Here is a 23,851-nt window from a genome sequence, read left to right as displayed (position 1 = left end):
TATTTCAGAGAAATTTCAACTTATATAGACTAAATTATATGAATATAATGTTATAAAGCGAAGGAGATGAATATTTGTTGCTTAGGCATTGCCCTTTCCACTGTTTCCTTTTCTTGGCCTCCTTGTGGAATGTGAGGTTGCTGTCCATTCTCTTTCAGGACTTCTCTGGGTTCAGCAGCGTGACCGTGGGTCAAGGCTCTTTCCTGGTTAGGCTCCTTATTTCCCTGGCCTCTGTCAAGTGAACCTTCAGAGGTCATGGCTTTTCCCTCTAGTAGACAATGTGTTATCTCAGAGTTCCACAAGCAGAGTAGCTAATCTTTAGCTCTCTGCTATCTAATTCTTTCTCAGAAGTCTGATTCATTCAGTTCAATTCAAGCAAGTGTTTGCTGAGTATCCACCTTATGCCAGGCACTATTTTAGGTACATGGGATACAGCCATGAACAAAATAAACATCAGTCCCTCTCCTCCTAGAGGTGGTGCTATGGATAAGGAGACAGAAAGTAAATTATGTAAATAAGTAAGATGCTTGTGCTTCATGCTGGGGAGAAGTAAAACAGGCAAGTGGAATGAAGAGTTTTTGGGGGTGGGTAGGCTTGAATGGGGAGTTATGCTTTTAGACAGAGTAGCCAGGGAAGGTCTCACTGAGAAAGTTAACACTGATCAAACACCTGAAGGGGGTGAGTGCAACATGTGGCCATTTGGGGAACAACTTTCCAGGCAGAGGGAAGCGTGTGTGCAAAGGCCCTGGGGCAGGTTCACTGAGGAAGACATTCAGATGAGAGGTCAAGTACTGATATTAATAGCATAAGAGGGAGGAGGAGGTCAGCAGGTCTGGAAGGAATGAGGACTGGCCTTGCTTTAGGTCGTTGAAGGACTTTGACTTCTATTCTTTGTGGAATGGGCACATTGGAAGATTTTGAGCAGAGGGGCGGCGTGACCCATTTTACCTGGTGACAGGCTCTCTGGCTGCTCTGCTGAGGACCGACCACAAAGTGTCCAGTGGGGAAAGCAGTTAGGGAGCTGTTGTGATGTGTGGCCTGAAAGATCAACACTTCAGACCATGCATTTCTCCAGAGTGTCTAGCTTAATCTGAGGAGAGTATCTACACTTATTTTTTTTTTAATATTTATTTATTTTATTTATTCATCTTGGCTGCCTCAGGGGTTAGTTGTGGCACATGGGCTTAGTTGCTCTGCAGCATGTGGGATCTTAGTTCCCAGACCAGGGATTGAACCTGCGTCCCTTGCATTGCAAGGCAGATTCTTAACCACTGGACCACCAGGGAAGCCCCAACACTGGTTTTTTTTTTTTAACCTGTGTAGAGTATTGTTTCTCACTTGCACTAGTGAAGTCTTGTGCTGGGATAGTGACCAGCACAAGGTGGTCAAGTAAACAAAGCCCACAGTTGTTTAGTGCATGAGAGTGTTGCTCCGGCAACATTTGACAGGGAGACCTTTGACAGGGAGACCTTTGTCTGGGTCTCCATCCTGGGCTCACCTCTCCTCCTGAGAACCAGCTTGTTTTCCTCTTTCGTACATTATTAATCTTAGAGTGTTTTCTTGCTTGCTCTCCTTGGGAAACTTCTCAAACCTGGTTCCCCAGTTTATAGCCAGCAACAGGATAGGACCTAGTGACCGCTGCATTCTTTTTTTCCTTACCTTTTTTTAACACGCATATTTTTCTGAGTTGCTTTACAATGTGACAAGCGACCAATAAATAACATAGGATACAAAGGGCATTGCTTCACAATAAAAAGAAAGATATGCCGTCCAAAGTGTGGGTCATTTGTATTCTATTTTTGTTTCCATAAATGAAAATTCACTCATACACACACACAATTTTTCAGGATGAAATTACCAGTGGCTAATACATGACTAAAACATCCTTATATCCTGACCAGTTTCAGTGCTAACTGCCGGTCCTTGCCTATGTCCAGCTTCTGAATGTGTTATTTTATCTCCCAGTGGTATGCGACAGTGATACTGGAGTCAGATCAGCCATCCAGGTTGGGCTGGGTACTTAGAACTAGCGGGAAAGTTTATTTAAAAAACTCACTTTCCAGCCTGCCCCTCTGCCCATTATGATTTAATAAGACTTAGGAACATCTTTATTGGAGAAGGAAATGGCAACCCACTCCAGTGTTCTTGCCTGGAGAATCCCAGGGACGGGGGAGCCTGGTGGGCTGCCGTCTATGGGGTCGCACAGAGTTGGACACGGCTGGAGCGACTTAGCAGTAGCAGCAGCAGCAGGAACATCTTTGCAAATATTTTGTACAAACAACACATTTTCTGAGAACTTGGATATTTGAAAGTATTTTTTGTTGCCTTTATTACTGTTGAACAACTACTTGACAGGGTATAAAAATCTTGGGTCAGACTCTCTTTGTTTTAAAATTATGAGTTTTGCTCAATTGTCATTTAACACTTACTGATACATAATGAAATCTTAGTTGTGTTAATTGTAACCCTCTCCCCCGCCCTCAACACTTTGACTGTTTTCTTTTCTTTTTTTTTTTTTTTTTAGGTAGCAGAGTCAAAAACTTTAATTCCACTAAAACTCAGACATACAGAGAAAATGTGTTGTCTTTCTTTACATTAGAACTGGAAACAGAGGGCTTTGGCTAACACTTTGACTGTTTATATTTTCATTTATTTTAATGCTTAACATTTGAAGGATAAGAATAGGCGATTTCTTGTATCAGTCTTAACAGAGCCAGTCATTCATTTTGCCTTTCACTCCTGTGATGTTCCTGGCCATTACTGATGATCTGCATGTTGTCTGCACTTCCCGTTGGAACACGTATTATTCATAGGTTGGATCTCTGTAATCTCCACTTCCTTTCTGTTTTCTTAAGTTTCATCTTCTTTCCTCCCTTTCCTTACGTTCTCTGCCTTGGAGACGCCCCTGCATTTTGTCCTCTGTATCCAGTTTTCAGCAGTGTAAAGTCCACCTTTCATCAGCTCAGTGAGGACTGTGTTTTGGGCTCTGGGGCCTTTTATTTCATCCACCTCCCTTCTCATCTCTGCACTTTCTTGTTTAATAAAAGTAAGATGAATATCATTCAGAACGGAAGGCAGATGTTTTCTGAAAAATCTTCTGTCCATGAAGTTAAATCCTTTTAGATGAGAAATTTTCCTTTTGAGCCACATCCTTTCATCCTTCTGTCTGTGTACTTTATGTTAGTTTTTTCTTTCACTTTATGCTTGAACGAAGAGTCATCTCTCTGGGCCCAGTGTGGAGCCGTTTAGGAGAACACCTCCGATCTGTCTTCTTTCCTTGATTCACCCTGGGGTCATAAGAGAATCACCACTGCCTCTTGCCACTGCTCTGCACGCCTTCCCCCTTTGCTGCCTCCGATAAGGCGCCAGATAAAGTCTCACGCACTAGCTCTGAGCTGACCATTCACAGCTTAGCCCACTGTGCGCTCAGCTCCTAGCATGACACGTGGGGCAGCTTAATAAAATGCTTCCAGAAAATATGCACAAGAACATCCCCTTGAGAGCAGGTGTGACATTGAAAGTGTCCCAGAGCTGTGATAATCAGTATTTTGTAAACAGTACTCTTACAAGACTGCCAAGCTTCCAAGTCCTGTGCCACTCAGATTGCTTTTACTCACTAATTTGATTTCAAGAGAAATACATTTTACTCATGGCTGTTAAAACCCAACAAGAATTTGTATTTCCTTGAATCCTCACTTGGGTCTTCCTTCCCTGTTTCCCTCTCTCTTGCCATGTAGAAACACTGCCTCTTCTTCTCCATTCAAGAAAGTTTGCTGATTTCTGAAGAAGAAGCGTTTATCTTGACATTCAATAAAATGGAATTATAGAAGTTTTGAATCCTGAAGTTATGGGGTGTAAGATCTTACTGATTTGATTTTTTTCTTTTTGATTGGGAGAAAAATATAGAACTTTGTAGGAAACAGATAAAACCATGGGCTATACTCTTCATTTTATCAGGACTGAAGATAAAAATTGAAAAAAAAAATTCACCAAAGAGGTGAGATTATCCGATTTGTTCCTAATCTGCTCTTAGCACAAGGGTTATGCTGAGCTATTCCCAGTACTTTTCAGAGACAGAATCCTCTCAAACAACCGTGTAACTTAGACATAGCGCTTTAAATCAGAGATGGACACAGGAGAGCTCAGTGAACTGGGCTCTCCCCACCGGAACTTCCTCTGCGGTCGCTCCACACAGTCTCCCTTTAATGAGAATGTGAGTTTACCAGCTGAGATTAAACCAGTCAAGGATCAGGATGAAGAACTACATCCAAGGTACCGGATGGTTCAGTCTTCTGCAGGAGTTTCATATCCCTCCACCTTGGCAGCTCTAAATCCAGCAGCAGAGCGCAGGCATTAAAACTGCAGATTGAAAATAACACATCTCTAATTTCATTTCTCTTTCCAGGTTTGAGATTTTTAAGAGCTCTCAGACTGATCCAGTTTTCAGAAATTTTACAGTTTCTGAATATCCTGAAAACAAGGTAAGATGTTCTTTCTCCAATTTTTTTTTCCCCTCCTTCTGGTCCCCAGTGCTAAGTTGTAAATATCAGGTGTGTTTGCCTTCATTATGATAAAATTAGTGTTCTTTTGTGCACAGAGAAAATGCTACAACACAGAAATCCAGGGAGAGCCTAGAGTTGGATCTTCTGCAGGGCAAGGGACTCTATGGTGAAGAGAGAGAAAGGGCCGTGTATATGGGAAAGTAGAGACAGTTTTAGGGCACCATGTGGGGTTGCTTGGGCACCAGCCACAGCATCGTGGAGAGAGGAGCACAGTGAGTGAGGGATAGGTCTGCTCATTGATTGGGAAGTCCTTGCTCACAGGTTTTAAATCACCCCTTTATTACATCACTAAATAAGAAATTGAACCTGGCCATAAAAGCAGTGGAAGCAATGCTCTTTGAGAGGCAATCACAAACCTCATACGGCAAACAGAAAATCATTTCATTTCAAAGTACATTCTAGATGTTCACTTTATAGCCCGTGTAGCCCCTGGGGCTTGCTCTGTGAATTGCCTTCTGGGGAATACCTAAAAACCTCCTGCCGAAGGCGCCATGACTACTTCTGTTAACTGTGTTATGATCTGGAAAACACTACTGGACCAGGAGAAAAAAATTCCCCAGAGACCCTTTTCCTGATGACCTGCAGGTTCTCAGAGCTGGCCTGAAACCAGGGCTGCCTTGATGAATAAACTAATAAAAGAGGTTGGACGTCTTTTAATGGAGAATAAGTACAGGTCATAAATTTCTCTCATAGGAAATTACACTTTGAGAAACTCACTGCTAATGTTCCATTTCCTCTTCGGTTGGCCTTAGCGTGTTTGATAAATGATGAAAAACAGGACACCTCCGAGTTTGTGATTTATAATTAATACACCTGCATGCGGGGGTCGGGGGAGGGGAACGGTGCGGCTGCGGGGGGGCACTTGGACTTAGCATTGTTTTCCCAGTAACTGAGGCTGGGGCTCAACTTCCAGAATATGTCACATCCAACAAGTGTGACAGGCTATTGGCTTTCCTCTTAGGGTCTTAGTGTTTTTCGTTTATTTTTGTTTGTTTTAATTCCAGACTGATTTCCCCTTGCTAACTGTCCATCTGTGTGAATGGGGGAATAAACTCACTTTCTGTTAGTCAAGTTAAAAAGAAAATGAGCATCGAATGCTGTGGGAGTCTTCTACAGTGTTCCAACACCCTTGCTTTCATAATCCTGGGGTCAGAATTTGCTGGTGCTCCACTGTGTGTACTGTTATGAATATAGGATGAATATTGTCATTCTTCATATTTCTTCTGAGTGACAGTAACCTTCATTTCTACCATTTTATGACTCTTGTGTGCACTGGACCCATATTACTCTTGAAATTAAAATGATTGACAAAGCTAGCCATCCCTAAGGTTTGCCTATATCATATTTGCTGCACTGGGTTTTTAAAGGTAGACTTGGTGAGGACCCAGTGCCGATCACAGGGGCTGTATTTAAGAGGCACTCATGGGGATGGTGTTATGTGAAGCTATCCACACTGTCTAACATGGTATAGTGCCTCTGTCTCCCTGGTTCATGTCTACTTGTTCAGGAGTCTTTTAACTCTTGGACCCCAGCATTTTAAGAAGGTGCCATCACTCCGAGGAATAACACGGAAAGAACTGTGTTCTCACCTTCCTTGTACTCCATGTGAATCCTTTCTGGACTTAGGACAATGATAACCATCTGTGTAAAATATCTTTTTCTGGGCTTTTGCCAAGAGGTCCACCAATTTCCCACTTCTTGGCATGGGGGGGTGGGCAAAACTTTCCTTTAGATGTCGGAAATAGCACTGGCATCCCTTGGGGAAACAGTCCTCCTGAGAACTCTACAGTTAAGGCAGTTCCTTCTCCCGGTGCAGAGGAGGGGAATAACTGAAGCAATGAGTGAGGGTAAGAGGTGACTTTCCATGTTGGGAGAGTCATGTGGTGGCGGGCTACCACGGAGTCTGCCATCCTAAGCCCCAAACATTTTCCCAGCATCCTGCTGCCCACAGAATTAAACTCCTCCTGTCATTGGAGGATGGTTTCCATCTCAGCCTCACACTTGGAATTGTCCCAGTTCCTTTGGCTTGTGGTCACAACCATGTGAGTGAGTCAGCTCAAGCCTGAATCGAGCACCCATCTGTGCAACGGTGAGAGGGTGCCAGGATTGAGTTCTGCTTTCTGAGAGCCCCTGAGGGAGGGAGAGCCAGAATATGGTTGGTACTGGGACTGCAGACCTTGGGAGGCATAGAGGAGAATAGTTAAACAAGGCTCAGACTGAATGAGGGGCAGTCAAGGATCTTTTCAAGGCAAAAAGGGTGTCTTCAGTAAGCCTTATAGACAGCCAGGTGTCATCTTGGTGAGGCTGGAGACTGGGCGTGTGAGAGGGACGGAGGGTGCAGCTGATTTCCAATCACAGCAGCTGCAAGAAGAACGTAAGTGAGAGGGGAGAGCCCCTTAGAGGAACTTCCTTGATGACTCAGTGGTAAAGAAGCTGCCTGCCAATGCAGGAGACGTGTGTTCAATCCCTGGGTCAGGAAGATCCCCTGGAGGAGGTCATGGCAACCCACTCCAGTATTCTTGTCTGGAGAACCTCAAGAACAGAGGTGCCTGGCAGGCTACAGTCCATAGTGTCGCAAAGAGTTGAGCATGACTTAGTGACTGAACAACCACAACAACTATTCTACCATGTCACTCATTTCCCATGTAGCATTCCATGCTATGTACAATATTTACCATCATTTACCTAAACAACACCCTTTTCTTTTCTTTTCTTTTTTTTTTTTACATTTTGGAAACTGAAACCACTGTACTACCAAAATGGCCTCAGAAATGGCTCCAAGTTTAAAGTCTTTTAAAAGAATATTCAATACAGAGACTTGCAGGCAGAGGCCACATCATGAAGGCTCTTGGATGTCATAAATTCCACATGGAAATTGTATAGAAAGTGGGTTTGAAACATCTTAGCCATCGATATTTAGATGTCGGGGGGCAGTTGTCCAGGCATTGGTACTAGGGACTGGACTTAGAAAAGGGAGAGAAATTGAATGATATTTAAGGCGTAGAATTGACAGAACTTGAATTGGCTTCACCCTGTGTCTTAAGAGATCAGACCCTTCATTCCCACTGGATACAGTGCAGATGACTTTGAGGGGGCTTCACATCTTTCTGGCAAAGGTAACAATGAAACAAAATAAGGATATTGGCACCTATCTGTATTCTCAGCCAGAAGCAAAGAGGAAGATACTAATCAACCAGAACTGGGACGAATTTGTATTTCTTTCTAGAAGGAGGATGACATTTTCAGTGTCAACCAAAATATGTCCTGGTAAATTCACTGAGCAAAGATAACCCCCATGGTTCTGTGTCTTTAGAGATAATCTTGGAAAGAGATGGGCATTCATTCTTCCAGTATCTACAGAGACACACACACCATCTCTCTCTCTCTTTCTCTTTCTCCCCCAGTATCTACAGAGTCCTGAGAAAGGTCTCTGATCTGTAAACACAGGACTGTCTCTGTGTCTGCCAGTGGATGATTCATTGTATCCTTTCGTGGCTAGTGAGAACTCATGGGCCAGGGTCCCAGAAAGAAAGTGAAGTTAGGCTATCATGCAAAGATCACACTTTTTATCCCTTATCATGAGGATGCTAGAATCTGAATTGTTCCAATCACTCTCATCATTAGGACCTTAGGGTTCAGTCCAGACTTCTGGACTGGACTTGGCCTCAAGTCTTTATCTCCAGTGTCCACGCAGAGCCCACAGACCTGCCCTGCAACCTTTTTCCTCCTTCCAAGGAGCTCTTTGCAGCCTGGTGAGGTTCAAATGTTAGAATATGGAGAGAGTGCACCAAGAGTTAATCTTGTATCTCTTGCATAGAGCTTTTAGATGATTGCCTGGTCATAGAGTTTAATTTGAAAAGCAAATCCTAATACTGGGGATCTGAAATAATGCAGATGCCATAAAAATAATCAGATTTCAGCGCTTAATAGAGACTCTTTCAGCAACAATGATAAAATGTTCTCTACACAACAGAGAGCTCCCTTAAGCGCTATTAGTATCACTGTGACAATCACTAAGAGATTAATAATCACCATACTAGGTCATTTTCCAAAGCACCAGGAGGCCCAGAGACTCCCATAGTTTTAATATCTCAAGAGGGCTCTGCACAGTTATTGTTGAGACACTGCTTTGTTCCAGCATCCAGGGCTATGTGAGTGAGTCACCTCGGCACTTAATTATCTTCTGAGAAGTTGAGCAACACAGGTGTCCCTGAGATCTCTTTCTTTGCTCCTGACTGCCTGTTCCTCGTGAGTCTCCCACTCTCCAGTGTTGATGGACCTCAGAGGAGGCTTTTCCTTTATTCTGGCCTCCCCTTGAGAAACTGGTTGGGCAGTGGATATGGTGGTAACCTCTCTTCTCTCTGGAGCAGTGCCCTCTGACCCTTTTCATATCCTGTGCAAGAGTGTGGGGGAGTCACAGCTTTGCTTTCACAACACGGAGGACTTTCTGGTGGACCCCAGTCTGTGGTTCTTGTACAGGGTAGTGGACGAAAGGGCGGTCTTTGGGGCCACACTGCCTGGGTTCAAATCCCAATTCTGCTGCCTACTTGTGTGAACTTGGGTCAGTTTCTAAACCTTGGGACCAACTCATAGAGTCCTTATGAAGATTAGATGAATTAATACACATGCAGTACTTAAAATGGCAGTGCACATGGTAAATCCTGTGGGAGAACTGGGCTCGCCATTCTTACCAGGGTGATCTTAAACTCTCAGAATTTTACTCATTCGTTTTCCCTTGAGAAAGAGGTGGAAGGGGTCAGAGATCAATCTGTTAAGTCTGATGGGCTGAACCAGCCTGTGGGCAGTGTTACACCCCTCTGGGAAGACTGAAAAAGATAGAAAATAGGGTTCTTTTCTGCATGATGCAGTTGGGAACATGAGAGAGTCAACTAGAAATGTAAAAATGATGGCTTAAGAGAGTGGGATTGGTGTCCAAAGATTAGCTGGAGATAAAAAAGCCACAGGTCACTTTGAATTGCCAGTGGGCTATACCAAGCTTTGGAGAAAGGGAAATCTTCAGTAGGTGGGGATGGCTTTCAAGCTGAGTCATAGCATAAACAAAGACTTGGCAGATATTTTTGGCTTTGATAGAAGTTGCAAGAGTTTATGTAGAAAGAATAGTGGTAGGAGAATCTGAAACTTGAGCAGGTGTGGAAGGAGGCAGTGTAGACATAGTATTTTAGTCCCTGAGAGCCTGTGGACAGGGGAACGACCTCCTGACAACAGTGGTTGAGGGGCTGTACACCCAGTGGAAGTAAACGGGGTGAAGGCAGATAGGAAGAATGCAGAGAGGAGACCACCTCACTCTATGCAAATTCTTAGAGGCCCTACTGTGCACCAGGGACGCACCACTCCCAGGCTTCTGGCTGACATGGCCCCTACTCTCAGGGAGCTAAATATCTAGTGAGTTCCAATTGATCTTCTTAAAGAACACCAGTGGATGGCGAAAATTTTAGGTGTAAGATTGCTGGGGAATAGGATGTTCCTATGGCCCCAAAGTCCCACTCCCCAGCTGGCATATTGATTACAAAGGGAACCTGGTGACTTTCAGTGGCGCCCACGGACACCAAGTGACTGAACCTGGTGTAACAGTTGAAATTTCCTGATGTGATGCCATCCCAGGCAGGTATCTCAACAGATGTATTGAAACAGGATCTAGTCAGGGGGCAACAGTCAGACAAATCCAGAATATGGGACTTTCTGGATAACAGCAGGCCTGGGTGCATAGCAAATAAAATAATCACAGAAAAACAGAATAAAAAGGGTGTGTGTGTGTGTGTTGGGAGGGAGGGAGGCGGGGTGTGTTATATACAGATTAAAGGAGAATAAAGCAGAGAATGGCAAATACACAGCCTGTGGGCCAATCAGCCCACTGCCTGTCTTTGTAAATAAAGTTTTATTGGAACACAGCCACAACTAATTCCTTTACAAGTCTCCTGTGTGTAGTTGCAACAGAGACTTTATGTCCCAGCAAAGCCTGGATATTTACTATCTGTCCCTTTATTAGAAGTTTCCTGACTCCTAGATTAAAGCCACATAATAATCAAATGCAGCACATTATTATCTCTATTACTTCTTTAGTCAGGGTGAAAACATGAGAGCATAAGTAAGCCTAATTTCAGAGCAACTGCAGAAATCTAGCTTGGGAGTGAATATTAGATGACATTACTGAATCTGTGTTAATTTCCTTAGGCAGGACAATTGTACTATGATTGTTTTACATTGTGTCCTTCTTAGGTGTTGAGTGCTGAAGAGTTTGTAAGATTGTGTTGTGATGTCTACAACATGCTTGTAAATGGTTTCATCCAGAAAAAAAAAGAGAAAGAGAGGGAAAATATACAGATAAAGCCAATGTGGCAAAATGTTAGGTGAAGGGCATCCCAGTGTTTATTATACTTGGCTTTCACTATTTCTGTAGATATAAAAATGTTCAAAGTAAAAAGTAATAAAAAAAATGTTAAACAACCAGAGGGGTTAATTTAGGGACCACTTGCACCAACTCAGATGTCATCTTCCTACAGGCTCCAGCCTAAACTACATTTGCTGCCTTTCAGATCCTTCCCTTATGATGGAGGAACACTGGGGGCTTGGGGGTGGGCTGCCTCCTCCCTAAAGGGGCGCTGTTGCTCTGGAACCCACTCCCAACAGGGTCTTCTGTAACTTGGGCATCTTGCTTTTTTGTCTCTTTTGCACAGTAATTCCATCAAGCTGGTGAATCTGCTCTCCATTTTTATCAGCACGTGGCTCACAGCAGCCGGGTTCATCCATTTGGTAAGTATCCTTGAGGATGCTTCAGTTCTGGCTTTTCTGGAAGAAGACCCTCTCAGAGTCATTTTATTACCTGGGAGACAAACTTCAGCCCAGCTGGAGAATGCAGAAAAAGGAAAAACAACCGCACAAGTTGTCTAGGTTTCCAACCCTTTTACCCCAAACTGGTTCCAAATGGTGAGTCATGTTCACACTCTAATCCTGTGTTTTTCAGCTCACCTGTATGGCTGGGGCAGGGGCTTCTGTAGATTTTTTTCATTCTGTCTGCAATAACCTCAGTAAACCACACGATGGCAGTGCTTCCTAAGCAATCACTGGAAAAGGTTGGCGACCAGATAGGAAGTCTGATCCCCATCTCTTGAAGTGAAGTGAAAGTTCCTTAGTTGTGTCCGACTCTCTGCAACCCCATGAGCCATACAGTCCGTGGAATTCTTCAGCCCAGAATACTGGAGTGGGTAGCTGTTCCCTTCGCCAGGGGATCTTCCCAACCCAGGGATCGAACCCTGGTCTCTCGCATTGCAGGTGGATTCTTTACCAGCTGAACCACACATCTCTTAATAAGTAACAAATAACAGATTCCTCAATTTCTCTTCGCTTTCCACTTACAAGGGCTTCCTTGGTGGTTCAGCTGGTAAAGAATCCACCTGCAATGCGAGAGACCAGGGTTCGATCCCTGGGTTGGGAAGATCCCCTGGAGAAGGGAACAGCTACCCACTCCAGTATTCTGGCCTGGAGAATTCCATGGACTATATAGTCCATGGGGTCACAAAGAGTTGGACATGAATGAGTGACTTTCACTCACTCCCCCTTACAAAAAGGCCTCTTTGATTCTTTTGCTTGATTACCTGTCAAGTTATTTTGCATCTCAAAAATGTTAGTTCTTTTAAATTAACAACTCACCGAAAGCCTTATATTGTGAAGTCAAGCTGTACTCACATTCCAAGGGCAGATTTCTGCCTGGGAGTATAGCTTTTTTTCTCTATACTTTTAGAGAGTATAGCTATTTTGAGATGTGTACTTCATACAAACACAAACTGTTACACCTGGAAGGAACATCATCTAACAGAAGTTTTGAGTAAAGTTGTCCTTCCCTTGCTGAGCTTCAGTCTGCTTAAGGGATGGAAGGAAGCATTGTTGCCTATCTACCATTGGGATTTTTGTGATTGGCTTTCAAAGGAAAACTTCTGAGCTATCACTCAGTTACTGGATCTGATGGTTCCCCACCCTTTTATACTGATGAGATTCTTGGATGAAATCACCCTTAGATAATCACTCTAACTCTGCCAAGTGTCAAAAAGCACAGATATGGAGGGTTAGTTGGTTGTTTTCAATCAGCAGTGACCTCACCTTACTGTTGTCTGAAGTACTGGATTAGACAAAAAGTTCATTTCATAACATTTTATGGAAAGACCCAAATGAACTTTTGGGCCAACCCAGTACATTCTTCTTCACCAGGAAACCTCCACGAGAAAGGGCACATTGAGGACAAGCACTGATGTGTGAAAGAGGCCAGGTCTTGGACACTTTCTGCGGAGGCAGTCTGGCGATCTGGAGGGAGGCTTGGGGCCGGCCATCCACAGGGACCATTCTGGCAGGTCACAGGCATTGGCCTTGGGGTGTATGGTAGGGCTGGGCCCCTCTCCTCTACAATATCTCTCCTACCTGCCTCACATTTGTTGGCAGATCATAGGTGATGGGAGGACAGGAAGTGTTTTGTGAGTCTAAGGCAGAGATGGGCGACTGCAAGTGAAGGTGAAGGAGGAGAGTGGAAAAGCTGGCTTAAAATTCAACATTCAAAAAGCGAAGATCATGGCATCCGGTCCCATCACTTCATGCAAATAGATGGGGAAACGATGGAAACAGTGACAGACTTTATTTTCTTGGGCTCCAAAATCACTGCAGATGGTGACTGCAGCCATGAAATTAAAAGATGCTTGCTCCTTGGAAGAAAAACTGTGACCAACTGAGATAGCATATTAAAAAGCAAAGACATTACTTTGCTGACAAAGGTCCATACAGTCAAAGCTATGGTTTTTCCAGTAGTCATGTATGGATGTGAAAGTTGGACCGTAAAGAAGGCTGAATGCCAAAGAATTGATGCTTTTGAGCCATGCTGTTTGAGAAGACTCTTGAGAGTCCCTTGGAGATCAAACCAGTCAATCCTAAAGGAAATCAGTCCTGAATATTCATTGGAAGGACTGATGCTGAGGCTGAAGCTCCAGTACTTTGGCCACCTGATGCAAAGAGCTGGTTCATTAGAAAGGACCCAGATGCTGGGAAGGATTGAAGGCAGGAGGAGAAGGGGACAACAGAGGATGAGATGGCTGGATGGCATCACCGATCCAAACTCATCACCAGCAAACTCATGTCAATGGACATGAGTTTGAGCAAGCTCTGGGACATGTTGAAGGATAGGGAAACCTGGCGTGCTGCAGTCCATGGGGTCGCAAAGAGTCAGACATGACTGAGCGACTGAACAAAAAGAAATCAGGAGCAGAAGTTTTCCACACCCATTGCCTCTGAGAGATTTCCTGCTATACCTGCAGAGATGAGTTGTCCCCACAGAAAGCAGAAACCCTATGGGCCGCAAAGCTGAAAATATTGACCATCTGGCCCTGCACAGACTAAGCTTGCTGGTCCTTTGTCTACAGAGTGTACAGTTTGGAATAGCTCTCCTGAGCTCACATTTTGTGCTCCTGAGGGAGGCTACTGCAGTTTGCAGGGCAGAGCGGTCCCTGATCTTCTGCAAAGCAGGGAGAGCCTAGTCAGACTCTGAGAGATGCTGTTCAGGGTTTGGGTGCGTAATCTGAACGAGCAGGGTCCCCCAGGCATCTCCTTGGTCAAAAGGATGAAAGGAGGAGGCTCTCTGTGGGAGGGTCCAGGATTTCTTGGGGACTGAACAAACTCTAGACCAGGGCAGGGCTCTCTGGCTCTTTCCTGGAAAAGAATGCTGTAACACACGGCCAGAGGCAGTGCCCTAAAATTCTGCTGACCTCAGATCTTTAACAGTGAGAAGAAAATGGACTCTGGATACATACCTCAGTTCCTTCTCTTCTCTGCCCCCATCAGCCTGGTGGGTATGTGGGTGTGGCTTTCACTTTACTTCTTCCACTACCTGCTCAGAGGCTGTGAGCCCAACTTACAGAGCTCCACTTGGGGCAGCAAACTCCTGCGGTTGAAGGTGCTGAACATCCAAAAATAGCCTAGATGCTGGAGCTTTGGTGTTTCTGGTCTATTACACCTATAATGTTTTTCCTTTCTCTCCCCTGTCTCCTTGATTTAGGTGGAGAATTCAGGGGACCCATGGGAAAATTTCCAAAACAACCAGGCTCTTACCTACTGGGAATGTGTCTATCTGCTCATGGTGACCATGTCCACTGTTGGTTACGGGGATGTTTATGCAAAAACCACGCTCGGGCGTCTCTTCATGGTCTTCTTCATCCTCGGGGGACTGGTAAAAACGCTTTCTTACAACGCTGATTTTGTGATCATTGATATTTTCTATTATCCATTTTCTGAAGGCTGTGTATTTGACCCTGTGTTTCTGCATTAGAAGCAAGTGACTGCCTTAGTGTTACAGTCCAGTTAAGGCAATCCCAAATGCCAGGGTGCCTTTTCTGCCTATTTCTTTTGTGTATTGAGTTTGTTTCCCGGAGACCCAGGCACAGTGTCCTTGTGAGGGATGGCCATTTAGCCCGTAGCAAACCTAATTGTCTTAAGAAAGGGATGCTCACTTATCAAGTGAGAGGGTCTGTGCCTTCATAATGTAATTCAGCCTCTGATATTCTGCAAGGACAGTGTTATCACCTGACCGGGTAGATAATGTTGATACTCTGTAGACAATTTGCGGTTTCAAGAGCTCCCCACCCCCATCCCGGTCCTTCCCAAACTTCCAACAAACACTGTGGCTGGGCCCTTGCCCTAAAGAGGAGGGTCCCCACCCCAGAGGACAGAGAGTGCACTCCTCCCCGGATGGACATCACCACGTGAGCTGAGTGTGGTTTTGTAAACAGACCACAACTCCCTTACAGAGCGACACGGATGGGTGTTTCCGCCCTCACTCTGTAAGTCAGAAAGTCGCACTGTTTGCTTTTCTGGTCTACACAGATCATCTTGGTGGTTTACCACATACTTTTTAAGGGGGATTTCTGGCTGCTCATCGGCAGTGACTGCATTTTGTCTTTCAGAATAGCCCATTCAATATTTAGATTTTTGCTGTGTGTGAGGTAAACCTAAACTCACACACAGCTTTCACATATGTACACTGCACATGCATTTATCTCATGCATACACACTCTGTTTTGTATGCATATGGCATATACATTTGAGAAATGTATATAAATGTACGTGTGGTGTGTACATGCTCACAGCATTCCTGCAGTACCCGTGAGGTCCCTGCAGATCACACGATTGCATTATCCAGCCACAAGCACAATGTTTGTTGGACAAAACATGGCAGATTTGTGTTTCTCCTCGCTATTCTTTCCTCCCATGTGATTTCCTAAATTTACCTTATGTGCTTTTTAGTGATTTTTTTTTTAATGGAAAAGTTTATATATTTTTAAATCTTCTCTTGGTGTTTATTGTCTTTAATCACTCATAAAGGCAGGGATTATCATGTGAATTTTAATTAGAAAGGAAGGTTTTCTCTTAAAATTGTGTGTTTATGAATGAGTGTGTGTGTGTGTGTGTGTGTGTTATTCTCTAGCATGCCTCCCCTTATTTCTCTTCAGGAAGTAGAGCTAGATATCAATTTATTTATTCCTGTCTCCTTTACATTTTTCTTAACTGATTTTTTTGGTTTTTTTTTAGTTGTCTAGGTTGGTTAATGTTTGTTTTTTGTCCTATGTAACTTCAGAAGCTTGCTCTTTTTTTTTTTTTTTTCTTAAATACAATCCAGCCCATGAATATGTACCTTTGCAGTTCTAGTCCTTTTGTGTTTTCAGATCTTAGTATTCCCCCCCTCCCCCTTCTGAAAAGGTCACCCCCTTTCTTTGGCCTGTCTTTTTAGTCTCTCTTCTGTCTCCTATCTTCTCCTCAGGCCATGTTTGCCAGCTACGTCCCTGAAATCATAGAGTTAATAGGAAACCGCAAGAAATACGGGGGCTCCTATAGTGCGGTTAGTGGAAGAAAGTAAGTATGCCAAGAGGCGTTGCTGCCTCCGCTGCGGTAGAATCCTCTCTGCATGCCATTTTTGTTTTGGCTTTTGTTTCTTTGTTTCACGCATGTAGGCAATGTTTGCCCGCTACGTGCCCGAAATTGCTGCTCTCATCCTGAATCGGAATAAATTCGGCGGGACTTTTAACAAACATGGAGGCAGAAAGTAAGTCAGTTGCATCAGAAGAGATGTGGTTGAGTGACTTTCAGAGCCCCTATGGCGGTGACACCTGAATCCTGCCCCCCTTACACCCACCTGAAGGGCCACATTCTGTGTGGGGCGTGATGTCAGAATGACCCCTCCAAGTTATCACAAGGACCAACTACGGAGACCTGTTTCCATTCACAACTGTCTTCCCCACCCATCTTTCCAAGAGACATAATATATTTATCCTGGAAGGCGTCCATGTGTTACTGAACTCATATTTTCTATTCTGATCCCTAATGTCTAAGCCCAGTTTATTCATTCTTTGTATTAATTAGGTGATTGATTACATTCTGGTCCCTAAGACTAAAGAGATGTCATCTTACGGGGTTTTTGTGCAGCCAAACCATGGGTTCATACTCCAGCAGGGGAGTCCCAAGGAGGGCAAGATCAAGGCGACATTGGCACTCTGGTCCCCAGGAGACCAGGTCTCTTTAGCCAGGAGGTACCAAGCTTATCCTCAGAGGGACTCATTACTCAGTTGAAATTCCTTCTGGACAAGAAATATGTTTATAGTATATCAGGGCACTGCGCGGGCTTCCTGATGCATCTTTTGTTTGGCTTTCCATACATGAATGCTTTCTTCTTGGGAACTGTTTCGATTTGTGCTCACATCATTTTGTCAATATCAGTGTCAGTGTGTGGGTGTGTTGTCAGCTGGAAGTTTTACTCCTAAGTAGATGTAAGGCCTTGACTGCTCTGTCTCGAAGGAGAAGGTTGGAGGGAGGCAGGGTGGAAGCAACCATTCTGTACTGTTTTTCTTTCAAAGCTTATTTTGAGCATTGGATTTTGTTTGCTTTTGAGTTTTGGTTTTCATTTTAACTTCCATTGAGTAAGATATACACATCTTTATGTATAGCTCAAGGATTTTATACCTATGTACACACCCAGTAACTACCGCCTAGACCAAGATACAGAATATTTTTTATCACTTTGCCCCTTCCCCAGTCATGGAAGTTCCTATTATGGAATTAGGGGTTTTTTGTTTTGTTCTTATTCCATACATTTTAAAATTTTCACTCAGTCATGTCTGACTCTTAGCTACTCCATGGACTGAAGCCCACCAGGCTCCTCTGTCCATAGAATCCTCTAGACAAGAATACTGGAGTGAGTTGCCATTCCCTTCTCCAGGGGGTCTTCCCGACCCAGGCATCAAACCCGGGTTTCTTGCATTTCAGGCAGATTCTTTACCATCTGAGCCACAGCTTTTGATTAAATTTAAATACATATTTGTTCATTTTTACAGTGTTGTGTTGGTTTCTGCTATACAACAACACAATCAGCCATGATTATGCATTTTCAAATGAACTCTTGAATAGCTTATTTGCTCTTTAAGAGAAAAATAAAAGGAGTAGCATCGTGTTTCCATCCACCGCCTCCTCCTTGCCTGACGGTCACATTGGAAGGAGCCCACCTCTTCTCCCATCAGTGATGCCATTGCATCCTGAGCTCAGGTGTCCAGTCCTCTGTTTAGAAAATGAGGAGGTGGGGAAAAGGACTCATTTTCTTGAACTACCCACAGGACACCCGTTTCCTTTCAAAGGCATGGAGGACAGAGGAGGCCAGTTGGCGTCTTTTCCAGGGAGGCAGCCGTTCCCCCACCTCCCCTCTGATGGAGCCCTCCTCCTCCTATTATCGTAACAGCCCTGGATGAGATTAGAACCAAGCTGTTCCGATTTCTGGGCCATTGGTTAGATCCAAAAGGCCAAATAAGTCCAGAGATTTCCACTGGTCATTTATTCCATGCCAAGAGGAAAACAGCCTCTTGGTTCGTTTTGCCTTGAAGGTGCGGACAGGTCGCCATAAAGCAGAAGGCACTCGGGGCACACGGGCTGCCTTTATGGCCTCCCCAGGCCACTGTCTCAGCCAGCCTTCCCCTCTCCCTCACCACCCCTGAAGATGTCAATAAAATCAATTGCCCTGATGTCTGTGTTGAAAATATTTCCCGACTCTCACTCCAGGTACATTTTTTTTCTTCCCTCCAAAATAGCTGCCATAGTCCCGTGTGGGTGGGCCTGCTGGCGGGGGGCTTTTGTTGACGGGTGACCCAGATGAGGCCCTGAGACCCACAGTCGCTCACACACTCCAGTCCCACCCAGTTGTCCCTTGGCCTTGGCCCCTCTGTGCAAACCCCCACGTCGAAGGCTTCAGATCACAGACTTCCTGCAGCTTTTGTTCTGGCTCCATCTCCGTCATCTTTTATCACTACTTTTACCCTGGTTTTTTCTCTTTTCTCTTCTTCCTTTATGAAAATGCACACTTTGCCTTTAATGTTCACTCTGGGTCTCTGAGGTCCCCCGACCCTGCGGACAGAAAATAGGTTCTGTCATCAGCACTGGGACTGTTCGCTTTACTTTACGCATTGTTTCCTGGTTCAAAAGCTAATTACTAAGTAGTTTAAAGAAGCCCTTTGGTCACTTAGATCTTTCATCAGAAAATATAAGCTTGGGAAAGGAACGGTAATAAAGGGCCATTAGCACCCTTTGTTTGATGTTGTTTTTCTAGTCAGTAGAACAAGATTGATGAAATGTTATGTTTGGCCAAAATTTGAGTTTTCATTTGGAATTCAGTGTTGAGAGAATGGGCTGTCAGAATCAATAAGTTTTCTTTCGCTTGGGATATGGGCATGTGGTAGTAATTAGCAATATAAGGTCTTTAGTTGAGCAACCAAGCATGGATTCTGGCAGCAAACATAATGAGAAACTACAGTTGTTCTATTTCTAACGTCAAAAAGTTTCCAGATAAAATTAAATGCATTTGCAAAAGAAAAGCAGCTAAACTTTGTTGAAAGATAGAATTCATACTTAAAATAGCATGCTTTGCCCTGTGTTTTTCTATATGCATAAATATATGTGCTATACCCACGGACACATATCCATGTATTCGTTCTCCCTGAGATTTCATCAGATGGATGCCCAGAAAGTAACTTAAACATATACATAGTTAAGGGATTTGTTTACATGTGCACATTTTGCTCAGAATATAACTTCTCTAACAATGCATTAACTTGTCAGAGAACTCAAGGTAACGCGTGACCCAAAGCCATGGAGACACATGAATTGGAAATTCATTTAAAGTAAAAAAAAATTTAGGTAGAGAACCATGGGGTTTTGTTCACACAACACCCAATTTCAGGATTTTGGAGAATATGAAAATCTCAGCGGCACCTAATTTTCAGTTCTAATCTATGTTGGCATAATAGAAACAGTTCATGTAGTGTCCCCAGAACATCCTCACCAGCAACACAGCATCCAGGGCTCACAGTGGCTCACGCCTACATTCTTATCAACATCTCTGGCCTGACCTCCTACAGGACATCCAGAGCCAACAGTAGATATAGGGGTGTGTGTGTGTGAGAGAGAGAAAAAGAGTCATTCTCTAGTTTTTCCATTATGATGTAGTCCGTAAGATAGGGACTTGGTCAATAACCAAAGGTGTAACCAGTATCTTGTCAGGCAGTCTCTTGAGTTGAGGTCTTGGGAACAATTTGGCTCTTTGGGCTGAGACCTTAGATCTTATTCAGAAGGGTAGCCCTCCTGTAGTCCAGCCTGCCTCCCGAGGCCACTGTCTCCACTTCTTTCACTTCCTGTAAGCTCAAAGCCTCTCAGAGGTGGGGTGGTAGAGTGGAGGGGTGAGGCTCTCATGGCCTTTGGGATCGCAGCTTGCTCTCTTCCTCCCACAGCTCCTGCTGTTTTCCCCAGGGGTTTCCTCTCTGCTTGTGACTCAACCCACTCCTGGTTAGTTTATGAGAACTGACAAGATCATGGTCTGAGGTCACATGGCCAAGGGCCATGGAAAATAATCGGCCAGGGAGAAGAATCCATCTGCGGTAACCCCCTTGTCAGAGACAGCCGGACTGGGGAGCCATCCAGACACTGGACTTCCCATGATGGGGCTCCTGGGGCCTGAAACTCTAGCAGCCCTAGGCCAAGTGGTTGGGAGATGGGAGGATAGATGGGTTTGGATTGTTCTACTGATTCCTGGTAGCTAAATGCTCGGAGGACACAGAGAGAAGGATGGACAGTTGAGGAAAAGGAATATGGAAAGGGGGCCAAGAAATGAATGTAAGAACTGGGAGGAAGCTCCTTGGCTGGATGAGGAGTCTGTGTTCCCTTCTAGCTGGGGAATAGGTGTCACAGATGAACCTGGCTCTAACTCCTATTCATGAAATCTGTCTGTGAAACATAAATGTACAATGGATTCTCTTAGACCTCCTTATATAGGTGGAGGAGTGCTACATCCTTCTGGAAATGAGAGCATGAATCAATAGAACCCAAGTCTCGTGACTGGCTTCTGTGGCAATGATATTATCTACAGATGCTTCCATCCTTCTGCATCCCCATGGCAACTGTGTAAGGAAGGTATCACCATCAACTCCATTTGCAGTGACTTGCCTGACATCATAACCCTAGTAAAGGGTCAGTCTACCACACTGGGCCATGCTGCTTGTCTAGATCATCTCTTGAGACTCTTTTCTGCTCTAAACTCAGTGATCCTATCACTGTAACTTTTCTCCCACCTCTACCCGCAGTGGGGCCAGAACATTGCATAGAAGATGATGAGGAAGGTAAAGGCCTGAGCATCACTTTGGACCCTTCTCCCCCTTCTACTCACCTAGTGCCTCTAAGGAGCCTGGCCCTAGGGTCAAGGACAAAAAGGTGGAGAGGGGACAGAAACATTTCTTCCTAGTTTTTCTCATTTGGTTAGATTGGAAAAGTGTTTACCTCTTGAACGTGTCTAACAACAAGGGGCTCTTAAGCATGAACAGACAGATCATTGGCCAAAATGAGATTTGTAGGTTTCTACCTGTTCCTCCACTTCCTGATTCCATCCTTCCTGGGGAGTCATTTCCTAGGGGGCCAGCTGTGGTGGGACTGTCATGTTCTGCCAGATTTGGGCTCTCTCCTGGGCACAGCCTACCTGCTTATCATCTGAAGAAGAGCATTCTTTGCCCCAGCAAACATATCTACCTGTGCCTTTCACTTCCCCAGCTGGTCTGCACAGCTCAGGGCACTTCTGTAGTAGTGGTTTCTTAACTGTCAGAACTAGAATAGCAGTTGCCCATCTTGGAAAATCCTGGGTGGGTTCCCTAGGTTTATTTCATAGCTTTGAGTGAAAATCTTGACCCTCAGGAGGCAGTGTCCTCCTGGAAGGAGTTTGGGTGGTCTCCCTTCAACCTAGGTGTGGCCTCAGGATTGTAAGAAGCCACCTCAATACCATAGGGGTGGGCCAACTTTATCATGGGGTTTCCTAGGTGGCACTAGTGGTAAAGAACCTGCTAGCCAATGCAGGAGATATAAGAGACACAGGTTCGATCCTTAGGTTGGGAAGATCCCTTGGAGGAGGGGCATGGCACCCCACTCTGGTATTCTTGCCTGGAGAATCACATGGTCAGAGGAGCCTGGCAGGCTATAGTCCATAGGGTTACAAAGAGTCCCACATGACTAGAGAACAACAACAATGTCAAGACTTTTTTTTTTTTTTTCAATGTCAAGACTTTATCATGCTTTTCCCTTTAAAGATGAAGCAGAGTACTTTATTACGTCCTTCAATGTCAGTGCTCATATTTTATAAAGCATTGAATAATTTAGAACAAAGTTGCAAGAACGAAGAACACAGCACAGTGAGTTACCTGCCTCGCTCTCCACTCCTGCTATCACCTCCACTGGTTCACTTGCTTAGGCTGTGCCACTCACGCAGGACCGCCTGTCGGGCAGGTATGCGTGGTACCTGTCACATAGAGGTTACACCTCCGGAAGGTGACAGGCGACGGCAAGGGTAGGAGTAGAAGGAAATGCCAAGTACAGATTTTAATACATGCAACAAAAGCAAGAATGATCTAAGCTTCTGTTATAGAGCAAAACAGAGATGATTTACAGGGATAAATGGTCTAGGGAGGTGACATCTCAGAGAAAGGGCTGTTACAGCCTACTCAACAACTTTCATTACTGCCTAGGCAGAGGGGAGCTAACACTCTAGGTTTTAAAATTAATATTATGGGAACCCCTCCTGCAACTGTTGGTCTTTAGTTCTACTTCCGAGGGACTAGGTCTTTAAAAATCTCATTTGTGTTTCAGGCCCTAGTTTGCCTACAGTAGTGCTGTCCACTGGCTTACCAGGGGAGGCCATCCTACTTCCTGATGATCAGGTCATTTAATTTTGTGTCTTTCCTCTGATCAGAAATAAGCCCTTCATCTCCCTCACATCCTTCGTTCTTCTCTGAGACCACATTCTATTCCCTCCTGCCCAGCTGTCTTGTATCAACATGAAATTCCTTTTTCTCCACTGCTCAGATTTTGCCCACCTGGTTCTAGACCATCATTTAAAAGAATTGGGATCGTAAATGTTTTGCTGCACCAGGACAGGGATTATTTCTTTATAAAGACTCATTTAATCTACCACCCATTGTCCGTTTCCTGCTCCCCAAAAGAACTAATGTGAGTCCTGCCTTCATCTTCATCTCATCCGTGTGTGTTTTCTGAGTACTTGCAACATGCCAGGTGCGTTGTACAGGCTCCTGAAAATCTCCAAATTTGCCACATCTATCTTGAGCAATACGTTACATTATTTAGCCGCCAAAGTGGTTGGGGAGTTCAAACTCAGAGCTTGTGTAAACCTCCCTTCTTGTTTCCCAGAGGTCAGAGCCTTCCTACAATAATACTTTCTCCTCTACTCATTCTGAGATGGTCTGACCCCAGTGCTTGGAAATAGGATGTGGGGTTAATTCATAGGGTGTTGTCTTGGGTTGAGCCCCATGTCCTTTTCCTTCCTGTCCATGTGTAACTCAGACAACATTCCCCCTCCCTCCTCCTCGGCCTGTGAATGGGGTGCTGTGCCTAGGAAGGATGGTCTCTACGACATTTCTGCATCACAGACGTCACTCTGGCTGAAATGTGACTGCCGCTTCGCTTTTTACACACACTTCAGTCCCTCAACAAGTGAGCTGTCCAGCCCTCTCGCCATGGGGCCCACGTGACCCCCAGCCTGAGCTCTCAGCAGAGTTTTCAGATTCCTAGATTTTAAAAGTCATAAATTAGCAAATCATCAACATATCACCAGGAAAGATCATCTGGTAGCCATTCTAGTCAGAAGAAAACACAGGCCCCAATAACTGATCTTCACAGAGATATGAAGAACTGTAGACAGACAGATACAGTAA

The 23,851-nt window shown here is 44.5% G+C and overlaps 1 protein-coding gene and 1 long non-coding RNA gene across 11 annotated transcripts in view; one reads left to right on the top strand and one right to left on the bottom strand.

The window, feature by feature from the left end:
- The window catches only part of KCNMA1 (potassium calcium-activated channel subfamily M alpha 1), a 748,888-nt gene that overhangs the window by 491,049 nt on the left and 233,988 nt on the right, over nucleotides 1–23,851 (top strand). For all 10 annotated transcript variants that reach the window (XM_043924801.1, XM_043924802.1, XM_043924799.1 and 7 more), the window contains 4 exons: nucleotides 4,406–4,481; nucleotides 11,258–11,333; nucleotides 14,614–14,784; nucleotides 16,372–16,463. In XM_043924801.1, the coding sequence (XP_043780736.1) occupies nucleotides 4,406–4,481; nucleotides 11,258–11,333; nucleotides 14,614–14,784; nucleotides 16,372–16,463 (415 nt within the window). The remainder of the gene's footprint in view (nucleotides 1–4,405; nucleotides 4,482–11,257; nucleotides 11,334–14,613; nucleotides 14,785–16,371; nucleotides 16,464–23,851) is intronic.
- Nucleotides 18,870–23,851, bottom strand: part of LOC122708585 — a 30,016-nt gene continuing 25,034 nt past the window's right edge. Inside the window, exon 3 of the long non-coding RNA XR_006345223.1 lies at nucleotides 18,870–18,995. This is a non-coding gene — a long non-coding RNA (uncharacterized LOC122708585). The remainder of the gene's footprint in view (nucleotides 18,996–23,851) is intronic.

The sequence above is a fragment of the Cervus elaphus genome, chromosome 15 (assembly GCF_910594005.1).
Source record: "Cervus elaphus chromosome 15, mCerEla1.1, whole genome shotgun sequence".
In the NCBI taxonomy this organism is placed as follows: Eukaryota; Metazoa; Chordata; class Mammalia; order Artiodactyla; family Cervidae; genus Cervus; species Cervus elaphus.
The sequence above is the reverse complement of the archived record's forward strand: the minus strand, read 5'-3'. Positions and strand labels throughout refer to the sequence as shown.